We start from the raw sequence: 24,488 nt of genomic DNA on the forward strand, positions 1-24,488 counted from the left end.
TGGTAGACGGTTCAAATTATAACACATAGCGGAAATTAGGTCCGTAATTTTCCTCTCCAATAGGCATCTCACCTTTTGTCATATTGTCTTGCACTACTTGACCATGCTTCTTATCAAGTTGCCTATTCTCCCACACAAGCAAGAAACGAAGAGACAATGCCAACAGCGTTGTGAAAAACATAAACGCCGCACAGATTGACATACCCTTGATAAATCGGGGCGCTGCAGAGTCTGGAAAGACATTCGTGCCTAAGAAGGGACCGCACTGACCGATGACATTGAGCAAGATGATACCCCCACCACGACGGGTATCTGAGCCCTGATTGTCTTAACACAAATTACATGTCAGAAAGAAGATTATTCCGTTTAAAAAAAATGAAGAGTGACTCACTCAGAACCCATGGGAGAATGTTGGCGATGGCTGGAAAAACTCCACAGGCGGCTAGGAATACTCCGAAATACCGCACGCCCACGGTGGTGCATGTGGCGCACAGGATATAACCCACACCTCCGATCATTGATAAGAATGCTATCATTATTCCACGCTGCTGGATCCGATCTGCCACCCAGGTGGATATGATCGTCGCAATGAATGAGACGAAGAAGGGAGGTGCGGTGAGGCCCTGTGCGTTGATCGCAGTAAATCCCATTTCCTTGAGAATAGTGGGGAGAAAAACTGGCAGTGAGGAGAAGCTCACATTACAGCTAAAATACATGAACTAGATAACGGAAATATTAGTGATATTCGGCACAATTGGTTCTTGGAGAACTCAGAACATACAGCTGTCAACCAAGCCTTTGCATCTAGAAGGGTATATGCCAGTTCCTTCCATTGCACCTTGCTTTCACGATCTGGTTCTCCAGACTGCTGTAGTGCACGAGCACGAGCGACTTCCTTTTCTTCTTCAGTCAAGAATTTTGCCGTTGTTGGAGAATCTGGCAAAAAAAACCAAGCCAAAATTGAGGCTACGCAGACTGGAAGGCCCTCAACGAGGAACAGAATTCGCCAGTTAGCTATCGCACCATGACCTGAGGTTATACCATACGCTAATGCGCCGGCAAAGGTGTTGGCCAGTGGGGCAGCTGACAAAAAGAGACCGCATCGAAGACCGAGTTCATGGCGGCGATAGAAAAAGGACATCAGATAGGGCACGCCAGGGCCAAATCCGGATTCAAAAACACCCATCAGGAATCGGAGTGCCATCATGCCCTGCCAACTTTTTGTTGCAGCTTGACAAGTAGAGATTAAACCCCTAAGGATCTGTCAGTATACCTTCCGTTTCCGGTTACTCCATGTGCGCGTACCAGGAGAAGATTATAAAGGTTGCCCATTGGTGTGGCTTGACGATCTTCCACATGAGGGCTTGGAATTCGAACACTGTATATGAAATGTAGAATATTGTCAGTAACCACGGATATTTGTTGCCCTCGAGATGAAGGTCTTCTTTCATTCCTGCAATTTTGGCATTTCCAATATTAGAGCGGTCAAGAAAAGCCAGAAGATCTGTATTCGGGGCCGAATTAAACGCAGTTCATTTCTGTCTTTGGGATTGAGAACGCATACAAAAGAATCCTGTCAAAGTTGGGACTCTAAGGTCTAACTTCCTTAAGACCCGGCGCTCTATAACTGGGTCTATAGTTGGCGTGATAATATAAGGCTCAATCGAGTTACCCTCCTGATGAGCAGGCGATTCTGGCTTTTCGACATCTTCAGATGGGGCACGCTGAATCTCATCTTCTGGAGGTTCGTTGCGAAATAAATCCATATTGGAGTGATATGGTATAAGAGAGGTGCAGGGAAGAATGACTCGGGAGTGTCCAAGGGTGGGAACAAAGGGAGCTCCCATGGATTTATACTCAAGTAGGACGTGATTGACAATGTCGTATTAGAGAAGACTCCAGCTAAACTGTAGTGTGGCTGATTTTCTGGGATGTACCATGCTGCCAAGCGTAATAATTGGCACAATTATTACCTGAACCAGGGGACACGAAAGTACATTCGCCAAAGCCGGGAAAGCGTGTAAATCCCACCCGCGATCGCCCTAGTTAAGAAACCAATCGTTAAGTGGATTCGTGCGGAGTCCAGTCAATGCATGCTTGTTTGAGTGGAGCCCTAAAAGCTTGCAGTCAACTGTTGTATGTTGTCGCTGGAACTTGGGGAATTGGGTGCTCGTTGTGCTCTTTTGATCACCTGGGCAATATTATGTACTATTAAAGTACTTAGAAGTACCTAGGCACGCACAATACAGGCATTGCCCAGGTGACGTTTTATCGTAAAGTCCAAATGGATCGATCGTATGTGGGTCTCAAGCTAGAGTGAAGGCTCGATTAGGTAATATTGTGACCTTGAAAGCTCACGTCCTCAGGTCTTCTGTACCGAGTAAGATATGCAGCATCTTTTAGTTCATACTACAGATGAACAATTCACTTTCAAGCTTCCAAAGATGAAAGTAGTTACCAAGTTAGTTGATGGATCAAACCTCTGAAAGTAAGAGTGGAAACTCAACTTATTTCAAGAGACAACTACGGCCAGCAAATACTGAGTAGAGAAAATACTCTGGATAAGCATGATAGTATTACCACGATATCATTAACTTACCATTCACTTTTCGAAGGAAATCGTGGATAGTAGATGTTGCTGCCTCAGGTGTCAGGTGTATATCTTCGGAATAAAATACAGACACACCCATATGACTAAGCTCCATATTAGGATTAGCTTAGAAGTATTCTGCCGTCGCGTTCTCACCAGGAGCTCAAGACTGCGCGACCGCCACCACCTACATCTTCATCAACTGCCCCCCATTGAGCCCGACCCATTCAGATAACCCCATCGAAATTTGAAATTACATTGCGCATTAACTGAATACTCTTGCCGCGGCCATCATGGATGACCCAGCAACTCGTCTGCCTGGGCAGCTGGTATGTCCAACTCAATTCTTTTCCAATATTTTAAATATTGTTTTGCGCCTTCACTCTATCGGCCATTAATTATCGAGGCTGAACTAATGAATTTGCCCTAAAGATCCCTCACATGCACCTTGTCTCGCGACATGCCTTCCCTAATATGCATATGATGCCGACCGAGACAGCTGTTGAATATTTGACTACCGCACCCCGAACTTGTACCCAAAAACCCGTCCATTGGACCTTTTTGGATGGACCCCCCGACGGTACAGTAATGCTTACATGGCAGCCAATGAACCAGCTAGGCAATAACTTTGCTAGCGACGGCTACGTCTGGGCTGATGTAGAGCAAGCCTTTACCTTTGAATCGCGAGGATACGTATGTATACCTCCAGCCGCCAATTCACACGACTGGATTAAATTACTTATACATCATAGACTGTTGAGATGTACCTCCATCGCAGTGGCTATCATCCTCCAAATGAGAGCGTAGCCGCCCACTGCCGCAAGCGCTATCGCATTGTCTCCTCCAAGCTTCCGAACGGCCCTCAGATAGATCCAGCCCTTTGGATTGTTCACTACTCACGTGCTCCACCAAACGATCATGTCCCCGCAAATCGCATTCCAGTCACACCTCAGGTGCAAAACATCATGGGCCAGCGACGCTTCCTCCAGAGCCAAGGTCAATTGGCTCGTAAGGAATTCATGTTGCATGACCGGGCCAACTGGCCAACCATCAACTTCCCACCGCAGATGACCCCTCAGGGATTCCCTCAACCCCAAGCTGCGTATGCAAATGCCGGACAGGTCCGAACTGGAAGCTATCCACCCCAAGCACACCCACATGCTGCTGCCCAGGCCCAGGCTGCGGTAGTCGCAGCTGCAGCCAACAAACCCCAGCGCCACCGTTCTTCAGTAGCCATTAATGCAGCTGCTGATTTTGCATTGGAGGATGAGGATGTGTCGAGCGGTGATATGATGGATCATCTGACACCTCGTGAAGTCAGCAAGATGCGATATGTACAGCACCACGAGTGGGCAGAAGAGCTATTTTCGTCACCGTATGCCATCTCACAGATTATTCCAGTCTCTTTGGGATTAGGTCGTAAGGGCGAACTGGAGTCGCTGACCAGCGGATTCTTCGATGCCCCTGTCGGCATTCCGACAGGCAAGGAAGGAGATGATGTTCCGGATGCCACCCACTTGGAGCCTGCGAAGGCTGAAGAGTTCGCTGCCCGCGTCACCAAAAAAGTAGACGATGTGACCGCTGAGATCAAGCAATTGAAGAAACAACACGCACGCCGAATGGAGCGCTTCAACCGAAGCTCTCTTTTCAAGGATGCAGAATTGCGGCTTCGAGACGCCGCAGCTGACCCGACTGAGACAGGTGTAGAGATTTGGAGACTAGAGGGCCGAGTGACTATTCCTGCCGAGGACGGCGAGACCCCACAGGTGGATTACCTGGAGGAGAAAGCCAAGTTTAAGGTCGACGATGTCGTTCGCGATGTCGAGGCTGCCTGGAAGAAACAGATCATGCCCTCACCGAAGGTCTCATGTGTGGAGAAGGGAGGTCTCTTGGAGAAGATCGAGCCAGAGCACAAGGATGATGATGCCTTTGTGAATGACATGGTGATGGATGACTCTCACCTTCTGAACCAATTTGGCAGCCCTGGAGGAAACGCAGCCAATATCACCGGTGACGTTGACATGGTCATGAATGATCAAATGCACCATGTTGGCGAGAATAACGACTGGGTGATGGTGGATAATGAACATAAACACCCTGGCGTAGGAGCTACAGACACCAGTCTAGAGGGCGCCAACTTCGACTTCACCAACATTGATAGTGCTGGTGATGCCCTTGCGGCCTACACCGAACAGAATGATGGACTCGATCTCCCTGATCTAGATAACTCGGCTTTTGGTGATGCTTTCCATGCTTCGGACAATGGAGACTCTCACAACCTCGATGTGGACGACATGTCTTAGGCAATCTTCATTTATCTACGGAGTACGAACGGCGTTGATTTTCCATGGTTCTTGACTGCGTTATAGCTTCACTATCAGACGGAGTCTGCTCACTAAGGTATTTGCGGGTCGGGAGGTCTTCATTCAAAGATAATTTGTTATTCATGATCAATTTTATTCTACTCACATTTTAATACGACATAGGAGGTACAAATGTGTACGTAGTTGACTCTGCTGTAGAGATCGGTGCACATCCACATCGAATGTGGAGAAATCGACGATCTTTCCAAGGAACAGAGTAAAGTCTAATATCGTTCATATGAGATAATCCTGATATCCTCCAGTCATATTTCACAACCTCTCCATCTCCATCACGTAGTTGACTATACATTTGGTTGTATTGAAGAAGTTCCGTCGCCGTCATGACGTCACCCCGGCGACTCAACCCTAATCGTCATCTATAGGAAGGCGCCTCCCTCTCAAGCCGTCCATTATGTGCACCTCTTCCCATATACAACGATATACATATCCTGTACATGTTCCTTGTGCGCACGTCAGCCATAATTAAACATTAAAGACGCGATGTATGTATATTTTCACCTTTTACTGTCAACCAACTGACACCAGACAGGAACCGCTCACTCTCATTCCGATCCCGCAGGGAACCCCCTGCAAGTCGCCATCGCTTCATTAATAGCTTCCGTGGCATTCAGGCACCCGAGTTGAGTCGGAAGCTCAGCAGGCTGATTAAGAGCGAGAACTCAGCAATTGGCGCCCACGAGACTGCCGGCCGCGAACGTGCATCCATTGCCGCCCAGCTCTCCGACTGGGGCGAATCTACAGGTGACGATGCTGTCTCGGACATCTCCGACAAGCTCGGTGTCATGCTGGCTGAGATAGGTGACCAGGAGGACCTCTTTGCCCAGAACCTCGAGGATTACCGCAGTGTCTTAAAGGATATTCGCAATATGGAAGCTTCCGTTCAACCATCGCGTGAGCAACGCCAGAAGGTTACCGATGAGATCTCAAAACTCAAATACAAGGATCCTAACAGCACAAGACTGGTTACATTGGAGCATGAGCTTGTTCGTGCTGAGGCACAGAATCTTGTTGCAGAAGCGCAACTATCGAACACGGTATGTTTTTCGCCTTTTTATCCTTTATAGGGCTTTCGACTAATATCCTGTGAGTAGACCCGGGCAAAGCTCAAGCAGGCCTTTGACATACACACTGCTGCTGTGATCGAGCGCGCAGAGAAGCAAATCATTCTTGCTCGGCATGCTCGTCGCCTTATCAGCTTTATTGATGATAGTCCCGTTGTTCCAGGTGATTCACGCCAGGCATACGACCACGAGCTTGATGCACGACAGATTCTCGAGGAGGCGGAGACTGACCTCCGTGGGTGGGAGCCCAGTATCTCGCCTATTGCCACAATAGGACCCTCCGGTACTGCCGCCAGTGAAATGAATAGCATCGAGGAGGAGCCCGAGACAGATAGCCTGACTGCTGGCACTGGTGTTAGTATCATTGGCGTCGATGCTATTTCTCGGCCCTTGGACGACGGTACAGCGTCATCCTCAAAGCAGTTGGAGACTCCTGCCTAATCTCTAATCTTAGAGAACTGTCTATTTCTACTTTTCTTCTTGTATCTATTTTTAAATGATCTTTTACTTTCACTTTGTATCGATTATTGTTCTAATTATGAAGCTCTATAGTCGTTGCCCGTGTGCAGTCAACTGAAAATGTACAAAAATCCTTATCACCATGATTTAAAGATTTATTCCTCGACTCTCTTCCTCTTTCCAACAACCAAGAAGCAGAGATCGAAAAATTGAACCTCACATACACTCACATACCAGGCTTGGTAGTGTTGCAGACTGATGGAGCAAGGCTAAATATCGTCATGATGTGGTACCTAATAGATTCAATGTCAGCATTCTGAAATGTAACTATTTTTGATGCAAAATTCAAGTTGATGAAGCCTTTTTCAGATTTTATTGCGTTTTTTGTCCTCATTACCACATGTAGTAAGCATGTGGTCGGAAAGTTTCCCGAGTTATTCATCATTATAGGCAGGGATGGAAAATCTATTGAGCGAAGAAGTTTGGAATAACTTACTGTTCAGGACCGGGCAGGTATATAGGTGTTGAATCCTTATCAATGCTGGTCTCCAGACCCCTTGGACAAGATTTTCATTCCGAGTATTTCCAAAGATCTTCGCCATGGAAATCTTCACAGCGAAGATCCTGTCCAAGGCGTGGTAGATTTAGTGTCAGTATTCTGAGCCATTCTCGATTGAGATGCGAATCAGTGAGGTCTTTTCAGAGACGTATTTCGTCGACATGAAGATATGTCGTGGTATTCAGCAAGTCAATTTTTTGAATCATGATTGTCACTGTGTGAAGGAGAGTGAAGAAGCTCGCATAATAACGGGTCAGAGCCCGCTATTTATCGGATCGATTCAAGTCACGTGACCGCAGGCGCCAGAGTGACGCGGAAACCCAAGCTCCAGAACGGAGCTGCAATCCATCAATTCCACTGCTCCATCTTGTCCCTCTCCACAAAACCTATCAATATCTCTTTCTTTTCATAATACCCTTCACATCAGCACATCATGGACAAGATCGTTGCCCAGTATTCACGCCCACAGCACCAAAATGAGTTCTACTCAGAGCAAGAGCAAGAGGAACTTAACGGTGGCCTCCCTCCACTGTCCCTGAAGTTCGCCCTTCCTCCTGTTTCCGACGTAAGTATCCGCGATTGTTTCCCATATCCTTGTTTTGATACATATGGTCGTTTTTTCAAGGGATTCTTGCGGTGTCAGCTTCATGGCTAGCAACACAGCTATGCGATCGGAGCTTCCAACCAAATGAAATGATCATCATTGCGATAAGTAACGCTAACATGTATTTTGGTTTTTATTTAGCACTCTGCTTTCCTTCGTGCTATGACCGATGACCACTCCAACCCCAACTGCCCCATCAAACTCGCTCACGGAACAACAACCTTGGCCTTCCGATTCCAGGGCGGTATCGTATGTTATCATCTCAGAAATAACAATACTCTCCTTTGAAGGACGATGTCTCTAATGCTTGTTTGTTCGACTTAGATCGTGTGCACCGACTCCCGAGCAACTGCTGGAAATTGGATCGCAAGTCAGACAGTGAAGAAAGTTATTCCCGTGTCGCGATTGAGCCGTGGCGAAGACAAGCCTTCAAATGACCCTACACCCGGTCTTTTGGGTACTATGGCCGGTGGCGCAGCTGTAAGTCTTCTCAGATGTCAGTTATGCGACTTGAGATTCAGATTGCTGATTTTGCGGATTTATAGGATTGTCAATACTGGTTGCGGTATTTGAGTCAGCAGTGCACTCTGCATGGTGAGTGAAGCCCCGTTCTTGCTATAATCACAAAAGTCTTGAAGTGCTTACTTTTTGTCTAGAAATCCGACACAAGCGCCGAATCACCGTCGCAGCCGCATCCAAGATTCTCGCCAACTTGACCTACTCATACAAGGGCTACGGTCTGAGCATGGGAACCATGCTAGCAGGAGTATGTAATCCAGACCAACTTAATCAACGCCCAACCTAACTTTGCTCTTCCCAGGTTACTCCTCAAGAAGGACCAGCCCTGTACTACATCGATTCTGACGGCACCCGTCTAGCCGGTAACCTGTTCTGTGTTGGCTCCGGTCAGACATTTGCCTACGGTGTGTTGGATTCAAACTACCGCTATGAGATGGAGGTGGATGAAGCGTTGGCTCTGGGCCGCCGTGCCATTTTGGCTGCTATGCATCGTGACGCTTACTCTGGTGGCTTTATCAACTGCTACCACGTCAAGGAGGAGGGATGGGTGCACCACGGCTTCGATGACATGAACCCTATCTTCTGGAAGACGAAGCTTGAGTCTGGCGAGTTCTCGAATGTTACTTCGGCCTTGTAGAGAGTTTGAAACTCCCTCTGGGCTGTGAATGTATGATTCTTCTTGATGCTAGGATTTAACGTGTTTTTATTGAAAAATTCTAAAGTGCCAAGATTTATTTTATAGTTGACTTCACGGGAAGTCTAGATGTATGGAGTAGTTACAAAACTTCAATACTCATTACCAGAGTCTGTACCTGTTGTATTTGGGATCTAGGTACCTACATGCAGGATGCTTCCATATCTCAGGTAGCGCTGCTTTTACGACGACGCTTAGTGTCAGGCTCACTGGATAAACTAGTGGTACTGTTAATCTTCCTAGAAATCTTCCCAACTTCGCTCTACACTATGTGCTTTCAGTCTTTCCGGTATTTCTTAGACCATCCACTGGTCCTCTCATCGAGTGTTCATGGCAGTATCCTGCACTGAGTCCTAGACTGAAACAACCCAATTCCCATAATCTTCCCACTTTAAATGGATGACTACACCGTTGACCGATTGCATAGCCATACGCTACTAGTTAGGCTGCATCAGGTTAATAGAGTATTGATTGATACATCGTTGATCGACCTCTTCCAGAACTGCTTGAAGATGCTTTCATTCTTGCTCGTCAGGAAGATTCTAGGTATTGGAGAACTTCGATGGATATCAAGATCAATACCTAGGTATTCTACGGAAGTCTCTCTCGGCTGGCTAGGATTTGTGTTGTCTAATGGACATCCCAACATCTACATTGTTCTCTTGAGCTTCTGGCATATGGATCTCTCATAATTAGTCTCCATCTTTCCAATTCTTTAAGAGCTGGTCGTGTGCTAGTTTTTAGTCTACTTCATAGGTCTAATCTCTCTTATTTATGATGATTCTTGAAGTCGGCGTGGCAATGTACGCATTGCTGGATACATCAGAATGTAATGTCTCTACTACGTCAAATGCCTCTCCCCAGATTTCGTTCTCAGTCTGCTACCGGCAGACAAATGCTTCATCAACTTTTATAGTTGAAGATTTCCACCAAAAAGCCAGGACAATATCTATTTGAATTGGCAGCGAATTCAGATCTGATGACACCTGAAGAGGTAATCAAGTCAATTCCCAAGAAGCTCTACTATTGGAGGAGCCCATAAAGCTTTTCGAACAGATGATTTCTCGACCAAAGGGAAATAGACATCGACATCTTTGTTATAGATATCAATGTCTAATCTTCATTCACTTTCTAATATGCGTAACATGTCATTGCTATGGCAAATTTAGGATCCGGTTTTGGTAACGGGTTGAAGGTTCACGAGTAAACAATCTAGGTATCTTTAGAATACCGTGTTATTCGCATTGAACTTAGCCCTACATGAAAAACCCGGTAGGTGATGTTTTCATTATGTCCAAGAATAGAACGATATGAGGGAAAATGTAGAAGTTTTCGCCATGAGCATAAGGCATCAGCCCTATTTGCATATGTATGGATCCAATACCCGTCCGATCCTCCGATATACCCTGTTGCTCCCGGTTGACCCCTATGCTTACTGTCTTTATTAGACAGTAGCGGTATGGGTCATTACTTGTCACGAGTCAATAATACCTAGGTATGCCGCCTTGAACAACCCTCGGACGGTTCGCTTCGACTTTCATATATATAGAAAAGCCAGAGTATCTTCACCTGTACAATGCCAGACTGATATCAATGATAGACCTGTCATATTGAAACCAGCTCATATAATTGCAAAATATTAACAGCAGAGAAAGGAATCTTAGAAGGAAGAAGAAAAGGTACAAAGTCTTAAGAACAAAACAAGACGCTCCATCAAATGACATGAAAACAAAATCCAAATTTTTTTCAAAAGCCCGATCAAACACAATGCCCAAAGCCCAAAGCCCAAAGCCCAAAGCGGAAATTGTTAGAACCATCCAAAATCGGAAGAGTTTGTTGATGGACAATATCGCCCTGCTAAGAGCCGCGGATGATGACTAGACTAGGCCATTCACCTCCCGCATATGAAGCTGTTTTGGAAGACGGAAAGATGTTCCACCTGTTGCTCTTCCAAAGGGTTGGAGGTTTGCAAAGTCAGTTGCTTGTTGTAGGGTTCGAAACTTAGTTGTCAACCCAGAACTTCATGCGGATACCCATAGCCGCCAGCTCAACATCCAAGAAACGAAGCACACCAGGCACAGCCACGATGGTAACATCATCTCCGCCAACGTAGCGCACGCCATCACCATCCTCCCAGGCCTCGGCGCGAGAGTCGTTGAACGAGGCCTCACGGGCACAACGGCGGCAGCGGACGATACCATTCACGCCACCGAGGGCACCAACGGCCGACACGGTGTTGGCGTTTTGGTTAGGAGCGATCTTGAGGGCAGCAGCAGCAGCACCTGGGTTAACGGCAGCACGGCGAGATGCGCCAGAGCCGTTGACGGCAATCTGGGTTGAGAGGAAGGAGCCGCAGGAACGACAGATCCAGGCGTGTTGGGAGTCGGAGCAGTTCATCAAACGGTCCTGGAGCAGGAATGCGGCTCCGTGGGCGATGAGGGAGTCACGCTCCATCTCTCCAACACGGATACCACCACCCTTAGCACGACCCTTGACTGGTTGGCCGGTTAGGGCGTTTACTGGACCGGTTGTTCGCACTTGGAACTTGTCGTTCACCATGTGACGTAGACGCTGGTAGTACACGACGCCCATGTAGATGTCTGCGGCGAACTCACGGCCGGTGATACCACTGTATAGGGGCTCGTTTCCGTAGTAGTTGTAGCCGGCCTTCTTGAGCTGGTGACCGAAGTAGTCGGTGGCTGTGTTCTCTTCAGAGAATTGGAAGGGCGTTGAGTCTTGTGGGTGGCCGTGGAGGGAACCGGCTTTGCCGGCCATGGATTCAATCATCTGGGCGATAGTCATACCTAAAGGAAATTAGTCATGGGTAAGAGGAAATTTTCAAAGGGGGGACTTACGTGATGGGAAAGCGTGAGGATTGATGATCAAGTCAGGCTGCATACCACTCTCGGAGAAAGGCATGTCGATGGCTGGCCAGAGCTGCGAGCAGACACCCTTCTGTCCGTGACGAGACGAGAACTTATCACCGATGACGGGCTTACGGGGGATACGGTATTTGACACTGATGGCCTGGAGGGGCTCAGTACCACTCTCAGATCCCATGAGACGGATGCTCTCAATGTAGCCAGTCTCGGAATCCTTGTACTTAAGGAAATGAGTGACACCGTCGATGTTGATGTATGTATCCGATGCGGCATCGTAGCGTACGTCGTGCCATGCGGCGATCTTGTCGCCTTCCTTGACGCGCATGCCGATGTGCGGCAAGCCGTCGTCGTCGATCAATGCCCGCACCTCGGCCTTGACCTCATCGCCGGGGGCAAAACCAAATAGCTTGGTGATGTCGCGCTTGGACCTGCCGCGTCGTGAATCCTTGTCGGCAAGGTTGTGGACTTTAGTCTTGTAGATGGTACCATGACCGAAGCCGCGCTCGTGAGAGGATTTATTGATAATCATGGCGTCGTCCATGTCGTAACCTGTGTACGAAATGATGGCCACGACGGCGTTCATTCCGTTAGGGAAGTTGTCCAGACCATAGGCGTTGTAGAGCGGTGGTCGAACAATTGGGGTCTGACCAGTTTGAAGGCGGTACAACTTGTTATCTGTACGGTAGGCAATCGAAGTACCGGGGGTACCCATGGTCTGCTTGCTCATCTGGCACTGGTACATGTTACGGGGAGACTGGTTGTAGTCGGAGAAGGGAGTCATGTTGGCCACAATGGAGAGGATGTTTGTCGGTGTGAACTCAATGTGGGAAGAGACGCCAGGAACCAAGTCGGACTCCAAACAGGCAATCTCCATGAATGGCTGCTCGAAGGGACCCACGTAGTCTAGCTTGTCCAGAGCCAGATACTTGACAGGGCGGTACATTCTTGCCGCCTGCGAGAACATGTAGATACCAGGGTACTGTCCACCGTTGGAGTTGGGAATGTAACCGATCTCCAATCCAAGGGGGACATTGTTCTTGCCCGAAACCTTCCAGTGACGGACAGTATCGTGAATCTGGTGAGCCTGTTTAGGCGAGCAGTAACCAATGATTCTTCCATCCAGCTGAACCACGACACTGTCGTCCAGTGCGACGGAAGAATCGGATCGAATACCGAGCTGGACAAGAAGACGGGGCAAATGCGAGACGTCGAGGTCATCCGTAGCAATCAAGCACTTGTGTGCCAAGTGGTTCAGCAGACCACAGGGCGAACCATCAGGAGTGTGAACGGGGCACAAGAATCCCCAACTCTCAGGAAGCAGTTTTCGGACAGTGGTAGTTTTCAGCTGCGCGAAGAAACTACCACGATGAATCATACGGAAGTGACTGATGAATCGGTAGAAGTTGATCTTTTCAGCCATGACAGTGTAACCTGAAGTCTGTTGCTGATCAAGACCAGTAGGACTGACCAGGTTACCGGTTGATAGGAAGTACTCCATGGCATTACCAATGTTCTCGTTGGATCGCTTAACGACCTTGGACAAGAAGTCGCGCTCGAATGAAGCATCTGTAAACTTGGCGTTGCCGTTGCGTATGCACCAGTCGCGGGTGATTGGTCCAAAAGATCGCAGCCACTCATCTATACGTTCCTTAAGAAGCATTCCATACAAGGTACCGCCGAGCAGAACTTCTTGGTTAGACACCGCGTCAGGATTGTCAGGAGCACAGTCACCGGCGACAAGAGCGTACAGCTTTCTGATCATGAAGATGATCATCTTAAACTTGTCGTAGTCCTGAGTTTCAGTGACATTGTGGCAGCCCAAATGAGGAAGTACAACCTTGCGCAGGAACTCAGTACCAACTGCTTCGTCGGAGACGTCTGCAGAAACACCCATAACCGGACGGAAAGACTTGCCCAGGTGCGATCTGCAGTCAAATTTGCTGTGCTTGCCGTAGGCCTGGTAGGTTCTAAGTAGAAGCTCGACACGATCCGTGACGAAGGTGTTGTTCATTCCCTTTGACGAAGCGTTGCCCACAATGCCCTCAAAGATCTCACGGTCGTTGGTCTCCACAAGGGCCTTGAGGATCATCACGGCGGGGATCAGGAATTCATTCTTGCGCCAGGAGAAACGGAAAGTGACGTTACCATCAGAGAGGTAGTGGAGGACGTTGGTTTGCGAGGTTTGATCGGGTCGAACGGATCGGATCTGAACACCAAACTTGGTGTAGGTGTGTCCACGCTTGACAAACGAACCACGAACAATGGACATGGGGTAGTTTCGCTTGCCGACGATGAGCATTCGAATCAGCTTCTCGTTACCGTTCACAATAAAATACCCACCCAGTTCCTCCGACTCCTCCTTGCGCGTGACAAGTTCTTCCGGAGTGGCCTTCTCGAGGTGACAGCGGTTAGTGCGCAGCATGATTGGAACGTTGCCCAGCTCGCGCACTGATTCCATCCAGTCGCCATTGTTGATTTGGTATTCCAGTCGGGCGCGGAGCTTGCCACGGTAGGTTGAGTGTCTCTCACGGCACTCGGATGGGTAGATATTGCGGTTCTTGGTGCTGAATTTGTTGGTGGGTGGAAGAGTGGCCCTGTCGAGCCATAATTCCTTCACGCGAACATTGAGACGGTTGCGCCTCGGCGCACGGCGCCCCTCCGCTAAGCGGATTCTCTTTTGCTCATTGGTTTCTTGTTCTCCATCGAGGAAGGTCTTGGTGCCAATGTCTTTCAAACCAGCCTCCAAGATCTTGCTGTTGTCGAACAGAGCATTGAAGGAATCGATGTGAGGTCGAATTGACTCGGCCAAAGATGGAAAGGCTGTGTGATCCTTGGGAGGGTTCTTGAAGAGGTTTTCTCGTCTTGGGGTGTCCAATTGGACAGACCACTTGGTATCAGTGGCGGCGGGAGCCATGGTGACAAGTCAAGAGCGTTTCAAGGTGCCGAAAAAGGCGACGATATCAGTCACAGCAAGGGGAATTTGCTGGATGACTTCGGAGAAACCCTAGAAAGCAGTAGATAGAGCGGCCCCTTCTGCCTGAGCCTCGCCGGTATATAGCAAAGCAAGAGAATTGAAGCTCAATGTAGCTTAAATCGAGCGAGAATAATTCTGCTTGGGGAAATTTTTCGATGTGGAGCCTCTTATCATCACGTGGTGATAATAATTAGTGCCTGAGGCTGCACTCCGACTGCGTATAGTTTCCATATAGTCTTCAAATACGGAGTAACTACGGAGTAACTACGGAGTTACAATAAGTCTCTATATGAAACATGTCATTTCAATCCATAGTGATATCCTCGAGCCCAGACTACTAAACTAAGACCAATATGACTGTACTATGTACTTTAAAGTACTTCTCGAATATTCCCCAACTTCATAACCGCTGCCACGGTACTGGGCCAATGCAAGCAACACTACGTCAGGCTGCAAATAGAGCCTAAGCCCCGCTCGTCATTATGTGGTAGATCTTGAGAGAATCACAATCACTATCACTCTAGTTACTTCTAACTTTGGACCCGGGAAGTAGCGACCTTTCTTCTCTGCCCCGGTTTCTTTTCTTTTCTTTTTCCTTGATCGGATTATCTCTCTCCCTTTTTTATCATTTCATAGACTTCCATCTCTGACCCCCACTGTTGGCCTCTGTCATCTCCAGGGCTGAAGGGCTGATTACACAATTTCCATATTTCTTTTTTGATTGTTTTCATTATTTCCTTTAGGTCTAACTTCTGATTTCATCATTTCACTTTTCACCTCTGCCACCTCCTCCCTTCAAGTTCCAACATGGCCAGCATCTTTCGTGCCATCTATGACTGGCTCTTGAGGATCTTCTGGTGAGTGGGACCGGGTCTCGTTCCTCCCCGAGCCGCCCCCGCTGACGAAATGCTAATCCCTGTAGGGCGACGGAGATGGATGTGACTATGATCGGCTTACAGAACGCGGGCAAATCCTCCCTCCTCCGCGTCTTGGCGGTGTGTAACTCCTCCTCTGTTGTTGTGTCCCAATGCTGATCTCATGTAGGGTGGAGAGTTCACGGTGGAGTAAGTGATCACTGATCACTGATCACTGATCGGTTGACGTAGTTTGAACGCTCACTAACTGCCGTGCAGCTCCATTCCGACCATCGGGTTCAACACTAAACGGGTACAGAAAGGCCATGTGACCTTGAAATGGTGTGTACTATGGAGTATCAGAGTTTCCGGGACTCTATTGACTAACTTGATACTCTAGCTGGGACTTGGGTGGCCAGCCTCGGTTTCGCCCGATGTGGGAACGGTACTGTCGAGGGGTCAACGCTATCGTGTGAGTACCTAGGTATCCTCGAGTCAGCATGTGGGGGTCTTCACTTATACTTATCATGGTTTTAGGTATATTGTGGATGCTGCGGATAAACCTGCTTTGCCGGTGGCCACCGAGGAACTGCATGATCTGATGACCAAGCCCACCTTGAATGGCATCCCACTTCTTGTCCTCGGCAACAAGTCCGATCTACCAGACAAGCTGTCGGTAGATGAGCTGATCGACCAGATGAACCTCAAATCCATCACACACCGCGAAGTCAGCTGCTATGGTATCAGCGCGAAAGAGGAGACCAACCTCGACGCCGTCCTTCACTGGCTGATTGCACGAGCCAGTCGATAAAGTGATATTGATACCCACTGCCTATCGCATTTCCTGTTCTTCCTTCTCGTGAGAGCGTTTCTGGTATTTTTGTTCGCTAGACTAGCGGTTTGGTTCCCAACCTCGGATGTAACGATGTCAACGATTCATCGACTCAGAGACTGTTTCGTTTCCTTTCGGAGTCTATCATTTGAATTGAGGCCTGGGTTTTATTTAAAAAAAGGATCGCATTTGTATGGGTTGAGTTAATTGATGGACGATTTCGGTCCTGGGCAGCAATAGGTTTCCAATATTCCAAAATTGTTCCAGGGTTTTTAAAGATAAAAGCTGTCTTGGTAGGTGTCTCATGGGCTTCCAGTCTAAATAAGAACCAAAGTCAAACACACGGACCGACTGATGCGTTGTTCATGCAGAACGACCACCTTGGAAACCTTAGAAACTACTGGTCTCCCACCGATGCACCAGGAACAACATTGGTTCCAGGGTTTTATAATAAAAAAGGTAAAATATGGGGACTGAGGCAGCCATAGCTAGTCTTACATCACCTCTACATTCATATTCCTTCTTGTCGCTTTGGTCCTTCCAATCTACATGGCCACTTCGCTATCCATATAATCATCGAGCTTTCAACAAAGCTGGGCTAAGCCCAAGTGCTTTTTTGAAGTCTCCAAGGACCTGAATACCTTGTATACCTCCTTAGGTAGTGTCAGCGGTCTCAAAAGCCAATTTGAAGTCCTATAATCTTGAATTCTGATCAATTGAGTCGTACTTATATAAAAAGTAGAGTCTCAAACATGTCCATGTACAGGGCCTGGTTATGAATGGATATTGCAACAAATTTGGTAATTCCAATAGGTATTAGCCTCGACAACCTACAACAACTAAGGATACAGGTATTTCGTAAAGACTTTCCAGTTTCCAATTTTAGCATACACCACAAACTTTCCAAACCCAACATAGAGGTCACCAACTACCAGCAGCTTCGCTGGAATTTCTTAATGAATTTCTTGATCCTCTTTGTGATTTTGTGGTGATCTTTTGGATTGTTTTGACTGGGCTCCGGGTACGTGTGAACCCCCTTTATAATAGTTTTGGACAGAAGCTGACCTCGGACCCTAAATATGATGCTTATCACAAGGTGCAGCAGAGATATACCTAGATAGAATCACAGATGAAGTTGTCCTTTAACAATCATTATTATTGTAGAGGTAACATGCTCTTCACGACAAAGTCTTCAATAAGTATTCACTGGCATTGTGATCAGAAATAGAACGGTGGTCAAATGTGGTGCAATCTGACTTGAAGGAAATCCGAACGCCAATAGTGTCGGAAACCAAGAAGCATATGTCATATGTCACATTGTGCATACTTGGCAGACAGCAGGCTTGCACAGCAGTCTGCAAGGTTGGATTCAGAGTCTTGGGAGGTGTGAAGTTCAGAGGACGTACAGATCAGATGTTGTGTATTACTACTTCGACATGACGTCATGATCCTTTAAACTGTATAAGTAATCCATTGTCCATAAATAGTCCATAGAGTAGTTACTCGCTTACAATATATGATGTTAGGCTAACTAACTAGTTATTATATCAGAATTTGACTAAACCAAATCTCACGGTTCAAGGCGGATCTAGTTATCCAAAGACTTCTGATTCAATCGGCCTTGCGCCTTAACCTATGGCCCTACGGGACAACCTAAACGAAGTAGACCTTACGATAAAGAAACAAGGGATATCCTACGATGATATACTGAAATTATTTTAACTCAATTATCAAATATCAAATATCAACACTGAATATTGAATATTGAATATTGAATCTTGGATCTTGAATCGTAAATAATAGTTTCATATCGAAAAATAGAAATAGAATGTAATACATCATAAACCTGGAGCCTAGTGCCAAGCCCCATCCCAGCCCCATAATTGACTGCTTTCTCTCACAGCCACTCTCATCTATTTCATCTATTTCATCAGCTCTTCCAATCTTCGCTCATTTCAACTAGCCTCACCATGCCTGTCCTAATATTAAGAGATTTCTGGTAATTATTTCACTCCTCTTCACAAAAGACCTGTACTGACTGGCCTTACTTTCCAGCAATGATGAATTTGATGACTGTTCCAGCTGGGATCGTTGGGGTCGCTGGATAGCTTTCGCTGTCATCGTTGGCTGTGCTTTCTTGCTCTTCTTTGGGTTTGCGTGAGTTCCATATCATCTTCATAGCAGACACTCGTTGCTAAGTCCTTAAACCAGCTGTATCAATGCTCGCCGCCGTCGCTACTCTGGTCTCCGCCCTTATCATGGCACTGCTTGGATGGCACCTCCTCCAGGACCACCGCCACCGAACCAGCCTATCTACCAGAATGAAGCCTACTACCATCAGGCACCACCACCACAATACACTGCCAGCCCGCAAAGCTATGGCTACTTTGGTGCCCAGAATGCGCCCGTTCAGCGAGACGCCAACGGCATCGAGCTGCAGCAACCACAGCACGCATACACACATGCTGCAGGCTATGCTCCTCCTGAGGGTCCTCCTCCGAACAAGTCATGAGAAAATGTTCCTTTTTTTACGTTGATCCTTGACCATCGTTCTTGATACCAATGCAGGAAGGAGCTGAGAATCTACAAGCATAATGATCTCCTTTCGGTTCACTAAGTACTTCAGGTCGGCGTTTTGTTCTGAACTGGGCTGTGAAAGCTGCCCGTTTCCTTTCCTATTTCGTGTCTCATGATTTCTTGCAAAATATCCGCTGGAACTACCCTTTTTTATTTCTAATTTCTCTCCTTCTCGCATCATTACCCACATCATGTCCAAATGGGGCTATGCATTCGAGCATGTTTTTACGAGTTTCTACATTTCGGCCTGCCGAGATGTACTTAAATACTTGGACGAGATGGAGGTTTTCTTCTCGTACATCATTTACTTCCTAATGACAATATCCGAACATTCTAATTTGAATTCACATCTCATGATCAGAGAGGCGACATCACGAATATAGAAAATTAGTCCCTATTTTCCCATTTCTTTCTTATACTACGTAGTGTGGAGTAAATACTGTTAAAGTTGATCAACGGGCGAGGCAAAATACCTTCGACCCGCACCATCTCCACTCAACCCCCTCGTCATTTTTCACCTCCAATTCCAGCATGGATATCGACGACATCCTCGCGTCCGTTGACCACGGCGTAGGCTCAAGCCTAGAGTCCGCTGCCCTAGACCACCAACTCTTAACAAGGTTTTGGGTCGCCGAGCGCGCGGTCTCAGAAGTCCTCCCATGGCCCGCACCACTGATGGAGCGAATGATGGACCGAGTAAGACTGCAAGTATGTCACACCCGAAAAAAACAGAAACAGAAACAGAAAAAGAAAAAGAAAAAGAAAAGAAACCAATAATTGAATTGCAAAAGCTCTTCAATTGCTACCATAGTCATCAGCACGAACTAAATCACGTCTAGATTGAAACTATCGAAGACCTCGCCGCCTCCTCCGCAGACACAGACCTATCAACAAACCACAACCAAAGCTACAACCCAAATCTAAACCTCCGCCTCTCAATCCTACAAACTGATCTTGCCCGCACGCAATATATCCTTCGCAGCCTCCTCCGCCAACGACTGGCAAAGCTCTCAAAACACAGCATGCACTACCTAGGGCTCCTAGCCTCGCGCAATAAAAACCCACTAACGCAATCCCAATCCCAATCCCAATCGCAGTCACAGACGCAGAATCCAAATGCCCAGCCCGAAGACTCGGTGCCGGACATCTCGACTGTGACGGACTTCTCCCCGCTCTCGGAGCAGGAGTCGACCTTTGTGCATGCGCATCAGACGCTGTTAGCGGGTTACTACGGTGGTTCATTTATGGGCGCGTTCTCGCCGCAGTTGAGGCGACTGGATGATAATGCTGGTGGGACTAGTATGGTTCAGGGACCTGAGTCTAAAGAGGTCGTATTTGTGCGCTGCCTCGGTGCTCATGTTCCTGTCGTTTTTGTTGGGGAGGAGGGGGAGGAAGATATTGGGGTTACGATGCGAATGGGGGATGTTTGGGTTACTAGGTGGGAGGGGGTTAAGGGTGCTTGGATGAAGGGGGACGTGGAGTTGTTATAGGCATTTGTCAGGCTGGATATGGATAGATGGGCTGGGTGAATGTTGGAGTGCATTCATGGCGTTTGGAATTTTATATGCTATGAATGATGACTTTATGGATTGGAGCATACAGGGAGGCTCTTCATGACTCCACTTCAGTGCTGGGTATAGCGCGATTTTGAGGTGTTCTAGAGAGCGTACCGAGGTCGTATACCTAGGAAATAATGTTGAATGTGGTGCATTACCCGCTGAGGGCCAATGGTATCATGGGTTTTGAGAAAAAAAAAAAAAGAAAAAAAGTAGAGCTATGAGATGCAGCTAAGGTAAAGAAAAAATGGGTAAGCTTCGAAGCCTGTATGACGCCAATCGCTAAGCAAGAAAAATGAGCAAATTATATGCCAAATATATACTGAAGACTCCTGTTTCATAAGGCGTAGACTGGAAGACTTGAACGAAACATGACCTGGCCCATCTCATGCAATGTATCCGTATGTAGGAGGGTCCTCGGAAAGACGCTCCAAGTAGTCACGATCAATGAGACTCTCAATGCACTTTTTAATTAACCGTACGTCTGGAACAAAGCGACGAGCAAGACTCGCGACAACTTCAGAGACCAGCGTGCTATGAGGAAGTGACCTACGTTGCCTGTTAAGAGGTTTGTGTCAGTATAATGAAGATTAAATCGGGATATATTAAACCGTTCTTACTTCATTGTGCGCACGACGGCGGCGTCAATAAGAGCAACACGCTCAACATTGACTTTCTTTTCAGTTTCTCCCCGCCGATCCTTGTCCTCTACTTTGTTGACTCCGCCACTGACAACGTTGATGCGGATTTTGACGGTTGGGCTTGTGAACTCATGGTTGAAGAAGAAGCGGTCGGTGGGAAGAACTGTTTTGCTCATCGGTTCCTTGATGAGGACTCTCGTCTTGGGCGCGACGGAGAGGGATAGAAGATTTCTGACGAGATTGTCGTGAGGGATGCTGGTGCGGCCTTCGATTTCCTCTAATGTCAAGGATTCGCCGTCTGGCACGCTGTTGAACAATACCAAAATGAAGGCAGAGTATGTGGAGACGTTGAGGTCGTATCGTTGGACTTTGCCATTTTTACGGTTGAAGGTAGCTCGAATATCAACTGTGCCCATGGCGGCTTGCCATGACAGTTTACGGCCGTTGTGTTGGTCAAGGTAGAACTTTTCAAAGCTAAGCTTGAGATAATCGAGCTCACGGGGGAAGATGCTCTGATTAGATTGAACTTCGGATTTTTTGTCAGGGTTGGTCAAAACTTCCAATGGCCACATTGTGCTGGTCAGAATGCTAACTTCCAGAGCCACTGGCTTGTGGTCTGGATCTGCACTGCGTGCGACGTGATCCCTGTAGTTGTTTGTGAGATCGGTTGATATGGCCATGTCTTTGAACATTGCCTCAATCCGCTGAGTAAACTGCGTTCCGAGCTCCGCCTTCATCTTAGATATGACATTTCGTTCGCCGTCCATGCTGGACGTCCGCTTCGTCAGCAGCCGGCGTGCGAGATGTTTTTTGTAATATGTCTCGAACAAATCTTTGTCAGTGATATACCGCAGTATTGCGATACCGTTCTCTAGTAAAGTATCTGCATCACTCTCCGTCATGCCTTTGGCAAGCTTCTTGTGGTGGTCATCGAAGAAAAGTGATAGGAATTCGGAGGCACGGGTATTCGCGTTGATTAACTGGCTAAAGCTGCTCATCATTGACGTCTCAATACCTTGGTCTGAGTCGAACGAGGTTTTCCAGACAATGTCAAACTGTTTCTTCAGGGCCAAAATGCTATCAACCCATTGAATTGCCGAGACTGTTGCCGGAACGGCGACCGCTTTTTCTTTGCCATCCTTTTCCGTCTTTTTATCTGCCTTCGCTGGAGGAAGGAGAGATACAGCATTGATCTCGTCTCCAAGTTCCACGATTCGCTCGTTGAGAACTTTCACTAATGCCTCTTTCTTCTTATCGACTCTGGCACTGAGTCTGTAAACGGCTTTCAACTCATCCAAAAGATTACGGTCCAGCATATTGCGGACACCGGTATCCGGAATATTGACCACTTGCTCAATGTTTTTGAGAAGTAGCTGCTCGTCAAGCACATCGAGAATCTTCAGCTCAGTCTCTCTCGCCAGCATGAGACGACAGCGTTCCTGTTCTTCTGCAATTCGGTCCGAGGCGATCTTGCAGAACTTTGTCGCATCTCCAAGCGCAAGTAGTCGACGTCCTTCAGACTGGTAGAAATCGGTGCTTGCTGCCAAGAAAGCGGGCTCAAAATAAGCCACATACATTGACGCGTTTTCCTGAGCATTGGAATCAGCGTTGAGTTCCTCCAACATCCGCATACAGTGTCGAATAAGATGTCGCTCAATAATATGACCATTTCTCTCCAGCTGAATCATAAAAAGTATTGTGCTTTCAAGGACACTAGCAACAGTGGCAGATCGACTGACTGAAGCGTTCAGGGCATAATCTCGAAATAGCATCATCGAGAGCGAGTAGACTTGGGGCTTTGACTTCTCAGTAGCGATGATGCGGTCCATGTACATAAGGACATCAGTCGTCATGCCCATCGAAACCTGGTGGTTTTCCCAGGCATTCTTCAAGACGGCCAAGAACTTGTCCCCTGCAAGTCTCAAATCATTTAATTGCCCTTCCAAATCGGTATATCCCTTTATTGATACGATAGATGGCTGTATTGACCCAATTATCCGTTTCTGGACGTTGTTAATCAGCCAATCCTTTTGCAGCTGCTTTACGTTCTCGTAAAGGTCATCACCCCGCGTACTAAGAACGATATTGTATGCATTGCGATAGAGCTGCTCGAAAGAAAGGTCAGAGGCATTTCGGCCGTTAATCGCAGTTAGTGCTGCGCTTAAAACGGACCATGCCGAATCGAAATCGTCTGTCTTTTTGGTTCCCTAAAGCTGCTGTCAGTACCTAGTTCGTAGATGTCCAAGGCACCCCACTTACTCTATGAGGAACTCGAATCTTGTGTCGAGCCCTCATGGCCATGATTGCGATGATGAATTCGAGCGTTCAACTCAGCAAGTATCACAGGGAAAGAGGTGTTTAGAAGAGAAATAAAGATTACGAAAGACCGTAATATCCTCACTCCGCGGAGGAGCTGCGGATTATTGATAAACCGTTATCCGATATAGATTTCTAGGATCAAAATAGCTTTAATAGCCTTGACATCCAAAGTTACTGTTTTTTCGTTTTCATTTCTCTCTCTCTTTCTCTTATCCTGATCGCTTCTCCAGCCTCTTCAATTGGATCTAAAGAAGAGAAAAATATCCGCCAAATCAACTAAGCTTCATCAAGAAACCAACCATGCGACCTTTCACGCCACAGGGCCTTCGCCCACTCCGCTTGCTTCTTCCACAATCTCCCAAACCCATCGTGTCTACTCGCGCAGCTTTACCTCGCCTATTCTCGTCAAAGGCTCTCCAAAATCCCATCTCAACCCCCACCGCTCGACAAAGGCATGCTATCCCATCTATATATCGATCCAAATCTACATACCCGCGCCTCACAGAAGATGCGGCGGATACCCAAACCGATGCTGAGCGGGAGCGCCAAAATGCCGAGCGTCGTGCTAAAGAAGAAGCCTACCAAGTCACTTTCACCTGCAAACCGTGCGGTGAGCGCTCTACACACCGCATGTCAAAGCAGGGATACCACCGCGGAACGGTACTCATTCAATGCCCCTCGTGTGAATCACGCCATGTTATGAGTGACCACCTGGGTATCTTCTTCGATAAGGGTACTACCTTGGAAGATCTTCTTAAGGAAAAAGGTCAGGTGCTGACTCATGGCCGAACGGATGGCGATATGGAGTTTTGGGACGATGGGTCCGTGAATAAGGTTGACGAGAATGGAGCTCGTCCATTTGGGACGTCTGGTAAAGAGTCATCTTAGTGTGCAGGGGATTTTACTGCAGTCATCGACTCGGATACTGGAAAACGGATATTATGCATACTCTCCACTCTCGGCAAGGCTGGTTCCAGGCATGA

At 47.4% G+C, this 24,488-nt stretch overlaps 10 protein-coding genes across 10 annotated transcripts; 7 read left to right on the forward strand and 3 right to left on the reverse strand.

The window, feature by feature from the left end:
* Positions 1-16: 16 nt before the first annotated feature.
* On the reverse strand, positions 17-1,766 carry N7495_001526 (putative MFS transporter; the record flags this gene model as incomplete). Its single annotated transcript, XM_057204196.1, has 5 exons — positions 17-327; positions 392-719; positions 782-1,253; positions 1,306-1,504; positions 1,565-1,766. 5 exons carry the CDS (start codon positions 1,764-1,766, stop codon positions 17-19), a joined length of 1,512 nt encoding a protein of 503 aa, XP_057068269.1.
* A 1,117-nt stretch (positions 1,767-2,883) lies between these two features.
* N7495_001527 (uncharacterized protein) lies at positions 2,884-4,893 on the forward strand (the record flags this gene model as incomplete). Its single annotated transcript, XM_057204197.1, has 3 exons — positions 2,884-2,919; positions 3,023-3,283; positions 3,343-4,893. The coding sequence occupies 3 exons, from the start codon at positions 2,884-2,886 to the stop codon at positions 4,891-4,893; spliced, it is 1,848 nt and encodes a 615-aa protein (XP_057068270.1).
* Positions 4,894-5,085: 192 nt separating this feature from the next.
* N7495_001528 (Eisosome component PIL1/LSP1 family protein) lies at positions 5,086-6,476 on the forward strand (the record flags this gene model as incomplete). Its single annotated transcript, XM_057204198.1, has 4 exons — positions 5,086-5,089; positions 5,450-5,456; positions 5,504-6,008; positions 6,066-6,476. 4 exons carry the CDS (start codon positions 5,086-5,088, stop codon positions 6,474-6,476), a joined length of 927 nt encoding a protein of 308 aa, XP_057068271.1.
* A 1,010-nt stretch (positions 6,477-7,486) lies between these two features.
* pre2 (proteasome core particle subunit beta 5) lies at positions 7,487-8,813 on the forward strand (the record flags this gene model as incomplete). Its single annotated transcript, XM_057204199.1, has 6 exons — positions 7,487-7,618; positions 7,799-7,906; positions 7,982-8,137; positions 8,203-8,251; positions 8,314-8,423; positions 8,478-8,813. The coding sequence occupies 6 exons, from the start codon at positions 7,487-7,489 to the stop codon at positions 8,811-8,813; spliced, it is 891 nt and encodes a 296-aa protein (XP_057068272.1).
* A 2,058-nt stretch (positions 8,814-10,871) lies between these two features.
* N7495_001530 (DNA-directed RNA polymerase I core subunit RPA135) lies at positions 10,872-14,666 on the reverse strand (the record flags this gene model as incomplete). The annotated part of the gene is made up of 2 exons (XM_057204200.1): positions 10,872-11,674; positions 11,726-14,666. 2 exons carry the CDS (start codon positions 14,664-14,666, stop codon positions 10,872-10,874), a joined length of 3,744 nt encoding a protein of 1,247 aa, XP_057068273.1.
* An 867-nt stretch (positions 14,667-15,533) lies between these two features.
* Positions 15,534-16,391, forward strand: N7495_001531 (ADP-ribosylation factor-like protein; the record flags this gene model as incomplete). Its single annotated transcript, XM_057204201.1, has 6 exons — positions 15,534-15,583; positions 15,649-15,721; positions 15,771-15,790; positions 15,860-15,922; positions 15,981-16,052; positions 16,118-16,391. The coding sequence occupies 6 exons, from the start codon at positions 15,534-15,536 to the stop codon at positions 16,389-16,391; spliced, it is 552 nt and encodes a 183-aa protein (XP_057068274.1).
* A 1,991-nt stretch (positions 16,392-18,382) lies between these two features.
* On the forward strand, positions 18,383-18,924 carry N7495_001532 (resistance to Congo red protein; the record flags this gene model as incomplete). Its single annotated transcript, XM_057204202.1, has 3 exons — positions 18,383-18,411; positions 18,468-18,569; positions 18,624-18,924. The coding sequence occupies 3 exons, from the start codon at positions 18,383-18,385 to the stop codon at positions 18,922-18,924; spliced, it is 432 nt and encodes a 143-aa protein (XP_057068275.1).
* A 596-nt stretch (positions 18,925-19,520) lies between these two features.
* sld5 (putative GINS DNA replication complex subunit Sld5) lies at positions 19,521-20,479 on the forward strand (the record flags this gene model as incomplete). The annotated part of the gene is made up of 2 exons (XM_057204203.1): positions 19,521-19,697; positions 19,829-20,479. The coding sequence occupies 2 exons, from the start codon at positions 19,521-19,523 to the stop codon at positions 20,477-20,479; spliced, it is 828 nt and encodes a 275-aa protein (XP_057068276.1).
* Positions 20,480-20,931: 452 nt separating this feature from the next.
* Positions 20,932-23,487, reverse strand: N7495_001534 (cullin family protein; the record flags this gene model as incomplete). Its single annotated transcript, XM_057204204.1, has 3 exons — positions 20,932-21,103; positions 21,166-23,393; positions 23,446-23,487. 3 exons carry the CDS (start codon positions 23,485-23,487, stop codon positions 20,932-20,934), a joined length of 2,442 nt encoding a protein of 813 aa, XP_057068277.1.
* A 318-nt stretch (positions 23,488-23,805) lies between these two features.
* On the forward strand, positions 23,806-24,393 carry N7495_001535 (DNL-type zinc finger protein; the record flags this gene model as incomplete). Its single annotated transcript, XM_057204205.1, has 1 exon — positions 23,806-24,393. The coding sequence occupies one exon, from the start codon at positions 23,806-23,808 to the stop codon at positions 24,391-24,393; it is 588 nt and encodes a 195-aa protein (XP_057068278.1).
* Between the last annotated feature and the right edge of the window lie 95 nt (positions 24,394-24,488).

This window comes from Penicillium taxi (assembly GCF_028828555.1).
Source record: "Penicillium taxi strain IBT 34144 chromosome Unknown utg000001l_segment0_segment0, whole genome shotgun sequence".
NCBI classification, from domain to species: Eukaryota; Fungi; Ascomycota; class Eurotiomycetes; order Eurotiales; family Aspergillaceae; genus Penicillium; species Penicillium taxi.